This window comes from Cebus imitator, unplaced genomic scaffold (assembly GCF_001604975.1).
Source record: "Cebus imitator isolate Cc_AM_T3 unplaced genomic scaffold, Cebus_imitator-1.0 Scaffold464, whole genome shotgun sequence".
Lineage (NCBI taxonomy): Eukaryota > Metazoa > Chordata > Mammalia > Primates > Cebidae > Cebus > Cebus imitator.
The window spans coordinates 1,205,005-1,210,197 of NW_016107779.1; the positions used below are offsets into that span (position 1 = coordinate 1,205,005).

General features: G+C 40.9%; 1 protein-coding gene across 1 annotated transcript; it reads left to right on the top strand.

Moving 5' to 3' along the window:
• Positions 1-1,488: 1,488 nt before the first annotated feature.
• LOC108291752 (olfactory receptor 1E5) lies at positions 1,489-2,434 on the top strand. Its single transcript, XM_017512222.2, has one exon. The coding sequence runs from the start codon at positions 1,490-1,492 to the stop codon at positions 2,432-2,434; it is 945 nt and encodes a 314-aa protein (XP_017367711.1). The 5' UTR covers position 1,489.
• Positions 2,435-5,193: the final 2,759 nt, after the last annotated feature.

Below are 5,193 nucleotides of genomic sequence, written 5' to 3' on the forward strand. Positions count from 1 at the left end.
AAAGTTGGAGGAATGCATGTCTCAGCCTGAAGAACAGCCAACAAATATTAGTGAAACATTGGCCATATCCGGGCACCATGCCAGGTGCTGGCCTTGCTGCAGTCACAAAGCAGGGTAAATAAGCTGGTACCTTAGTGTCCCTACAACCTGAGGGTCATCATTTCCCCAATTGTATGATGTTCTATAGGATAGTTTTGAGTATTGGGCTGGTTTTACAGCCCACCTGTATGGTTTACAGTTTGGTAGGAAACTGAGCTATAAACAAGCAATCAAGGGCATTGAAAGCTGCTGAGTGAGTACCAGATGCTGTGGAAACACAGAAGCAGGTCTCACCTGGGGAGACAAAGGAAGATTTAGCTAAGCCAGTGACATGTAATATACACGAAGCAGCAGTATGCCAAGTAAGAGGGGGCAGAGGGAAGAAGATGTTACACAGAAGGACGGCAAGCATGAACATCTGGAGGCAAGAAATTGTGACTTACAAGGCCAGCATTTCTGGAGAATGCTGGAGAACGCTGATGCAAGCTTCATTGTGGGACCAGATGAGGCTGTGGAGGTAGGCATGGGTCAGATAATGAAATATCATGTGTCATTGAATTTTGCCTATATCTTAAGTAATGAGAATCCATAAGGACTCTGAGCAAGAGAATAATGATCCGATTTTTATCTTAGAATTCCACAGGGTGAATGGATTGAAGGCTAGTGATCACAGGAGCAGGGAGATGAAGAGACCATTCCAGTAGTCCAGACAGGGGATCAGGATGTCAGCCTGTTCTAGATTGTGGCAGTTGGCATAAGCAGTGGGTGGATTAGGAGAATGAAGTACAGACTCTATATGACTTGCTAGGATAAGATGTTGGTCTTGAGAGAAATAAATGAATGAAAGAAAACTCCCAGGTTTCTGGCTTGAGCCTGGATTCCTTTTACTGAGATATGAGAGACTGGAGGAGTGAGTGGATTGGGAGAGTGGCAGGGTGAGATCATGAGTTGCCCTTGGGATCTGTTAAGCTGGGAGATAATCAGGAAGCAACTGGTTACTAAATACTAATGGTGATACGTTTACCCATGAGGTGTAGATGGTAATCAATGTCACGGGGACAGACGAACTCTTTGAGGGCTTGGTCTGTACAATTAGAACCGTTTAGGAAAAATCCCCAGAAAACACCGATATATAAGATACTGTTAGAGAGGAAACCAGTTACAGTTGTTAAGAAGGAATGATCAGTATGTGTCAGGCAACTAGTGTGATCGCACAGAGGCTAATAGATCATAGTGTTTTAGAAGAAAAGAGTCAATCGTGTTACACGTTATGAAAGGTGAGATCAATCATCGTGAAAAGAAGCATGCATTTTGTGATGTGGCACATTTCTGATTATAGCGATGGTTGTTACGGATAATGGTGAAACCAACGACTGAAGAACACCTAATGACCATGCACTATAGAAACATGTTTATTTTTATTCAGGTTTTTAAGGCAACTGAAGACAGCATGACCGTACAAAATCAAACCAGCATCTCAGAGTTCCTCCTCCTGGGCCTGCCCATCCAGCCAGAGCAGCAAAACCTGTTCTATGCCCTGTTTTTGGCCATGTATCTTACCACCCTCCTGGGGAACCTCCTCATCATCATCCTCATTCGACTGGACTCCCATCTCCACACGCCCATGTATTTGTTTCTCAGCAACTTGTCCTTCTCTGACCTCTGCTTCTCTTCCGTGACCATTCCAAAGTTGTTACAGAACATGCAGAGCCAAGACCCATCCATCCCCTATGCGGGCTGCCTGACCCAGATGTACTTCTTCCTGTATTTCGCAGACCTAGAGAGCTTCCTCCTTGCGGCCATGGCCTATGACCGCTACGTGGCCATCTGCCTCCCCCTACACTACGTCGCCATCATGAGCCCCATGCTGTGTCTCTCCCTAGTGGCGCTGTCCTGGGTGCTGACCACCTTCCACGCCATGTTGCACACTTTACTCATGGCCAGGTTGTGTTTTTGTGCAGACAATGTGATCCTCCACTTTTTCTGTGATATGTCTGCTCTGCTGAAGCTGGCCTGCTCTGACACTCGAGTTAATGAATTGGTGATATTTATCATGGGAGGCCTCATTCTTGTCATCCCATTTCTACTTATCATTGGGTCCTATGCACGAATTGTCTTCTCCATCCTCAAGGTCCCTTCTTCTAAGGGTATCTGCAAGGCCGCCTCTACTTGTGGTTCCCACCTCTCTGTGGTGTCACTGTTCTATGGGACAATTATTGGTCTCTACTTATGCCCATCAGCTAATAATTCTACTCTAAAGGAGACTGTCATGGCTGTGATGTACACTGTGGTGGCCCCCATGCTGAACCCCTTCATCTACAGCCTGAGGAACAGAGACATGAAGGGAGCCCTGGGCAGAGTCATTGGTAAAAGGAAAAATCCCTTCATTCTATGACAGTAGTACTTGGGAGTCTTACATAATTTTATCCGATAGATATATTGACATTAATATTTCAAAGTTATTTCAGTTCTCTTTTTTGTCCGTGTGGAATTTTTTGTTTAAATGTAATATTACATAATTCCTGAATAAGTAAACAGATGTGGGGGGATATATAGTTGAACTAGGAAATTGTTCTCAGTAACCTGCTAGGAAGATTTTCCTCTTTGTTAATCCCAAGTGACCCTAAGGAGGTATAATTTAAAATCTTTGAAAGTTCTGCCTTCACTGTTAAGCCACTAATTTATTGTGCATACTTAAACGCTGTAGGTCTGTTTTAAATCATAGTCTGTCCTCTCATGTCAATAATAAGACCCAAACATCTCAGTCCCCTTCTTTGCTAAAGAAAACTTCAAATTTTGAATAAAATCATTTTACTCATTTTCCTGAGCAAGTGTTCACATCAGTCTGTCTTCTAACTTTGTTTTCTTCTTAATTTTTATATCTGTATGTCTTTTTTTCTTACTTGACCCAAACCTAAAACAAACTTTCTATTTGCTTTGCTACCATAGTTTAGTTTATCTATATCTGAGAATTAAGTCATACCTGAGGCTCTAAAAAGGACTTCTCAAGCGTGGGTAAGGGGACCAAAGACTGCTTAAGAACCTCACTCATTGTTTAGAATTCATTTATGTCAGCTATTTTTAAATTGTTTTTTAAATTGATGCATAATAATCATACATATTTATTGGGCACAGTGTGATATTTTGATACATATACACAATGTACAATGATCAGATCAGGAAAATGAGCATTTTTCACCTCAAACTTTTTTTTTTTTTTTTTTTTTGAGACGGAGTTTCGCTCTTGTTGCCCAGGCTGGAGTGCAATGGCGCGATCTCGGCTCACCGCAACCTCCGCCTCCTGGGTTCAGGCAATTCTCCTGCCTCAGCCTCCTGAGTAGCTGGGATTACAGGCACGCGCCACCATGCCCAGCTAATTTTTTGTATTTTTAGTAGAGACGGGGTTTCACCATGTTGACCAGGATGGTCTCGATCTCTTGACCTCGTGATCCACCCGCCTCGGCCTCCCAAAGTGCTGGGATTACAGGCTTGAGCCACCGTGCCCGGCCCCACCTCAAACTTTTCTTAGTATTGAGAACATTCAAAATTCTGTCTTCTAGTTATTTGAAAAATGCAATAAATTCTTTACCAGGGTCATCCTACAGTGCTATAGAACACTAGAACTTATTCCTCCTATCCTGTAATATTTTATCCATTAACTAACCTCTATAACCCCACTTCGTCCCCCTCTCAGCCTCTAGTAGCCAATATTCTACTCTATACTTCTATACTGGCAACTTTTTAAGCTTCCACACATGAGCAAGAATATGCGGTATTTATTTTTCTGTGCCTGACTTACTTAACAAAATATCCTTCAGGCTCACCCATGTTGCCATGAATGACAAGATTTAAGACTTTTTAATGACTGAATAGTATTCCATTGTGTATATATACACCATATTTTCTTTATCTGCTTTCTTTATCTTTATAGGTTGATTCTATATCCTGGGTAACATAAATAGTGATAGGAGTGCAGATGTCTCTTGGAGATACCAATTTTCTTTCTTTTGCATACATACCCAGTAGTGGGATTGCTGGATCATTTGGTAGTGTTCTATTTTTAGCTTTTTTGAGAGCTTCCATACCACATTTTGTAATGGCCATACTAATTCACATTCCCACTAACAACAGTATATAAGAATTACCCTTCTCCACATCTTTGACATTTTTTAATTTTAGTCTTCTTGATAATACTCACATTAACTGGGGTGAGATGAGGTCTCATTTTGGTTTTGATTTGAATTTCCCTGATAATTAGTGATGTTGGGCATTTTTTCATACACTTGTTGGCCATTCGTATAGTTTTTTTTTTTGAGAAATGTTTATTCAGATCCTCTGCCCATTGTTTACTTAGTATTTGTTGTTGTTGTTGTTGAGTTGAATTCCTTGTATATTTTGGATATTAAAATCTTACCAAATGAATAGTTTGCAAAGATGTTCTCCTATTCTGCAGGTTTTCTGTTCACTTTGTTGATGTTTTTCTTTGCTGTGCAGAAGTTTTTAGTTTGACATAATCCAATTTGTCTATTTTTTATTTTGTTGGCTCTGCTTTTGAGGTCTTATCCATAAAATCTTTGCCCAGAGTAAGGTGCTATCTCTGTTTTGGTGCCAGTACCATGCTGTTTTGATTACTGTAACCTTGTAGTATAGTTGAAGTCAGGTAGCATGATGCCTCCAGCTTTGTTCTTTTTGCTTAGGATTGACTTGGCTATGTGGGCTCTCTTTTGGTTCCATATGAAGTTTAAGGTGATTTTTTCCAGTTCTGTGAAGAGGATCATAGGTAGCTTGATGGGGATAGTGTTGAATCTGTAAATTACTTTGGGCAGTATGGCCATTTTCACGATATTGATTCTTCCTAACCATGAACATGGAATGTTTCTCCATCTGTTTGTGTCCTCTCTTATTTCCTTGAGCTGTGGTTTGTACTTCTCCTTGAAGAGGTCCTTTACGTTCTTTGTTAGTTATATTCCTAGGTATTTTATTCTCTTTGTAGCATTGTGAATGGCAGTTCGTTCTTGATTTGGCTCTCTTTAAGTCTGTTATTGGTGTATAGGAATGCTTGTGATTTTTGCACATTGATTTTGTATCCTGAGACTTTGCTGAACTTGCTTGTCAGTTTCAGGAGATTTTGGGCTGAGACAATGCGGTCTTCTA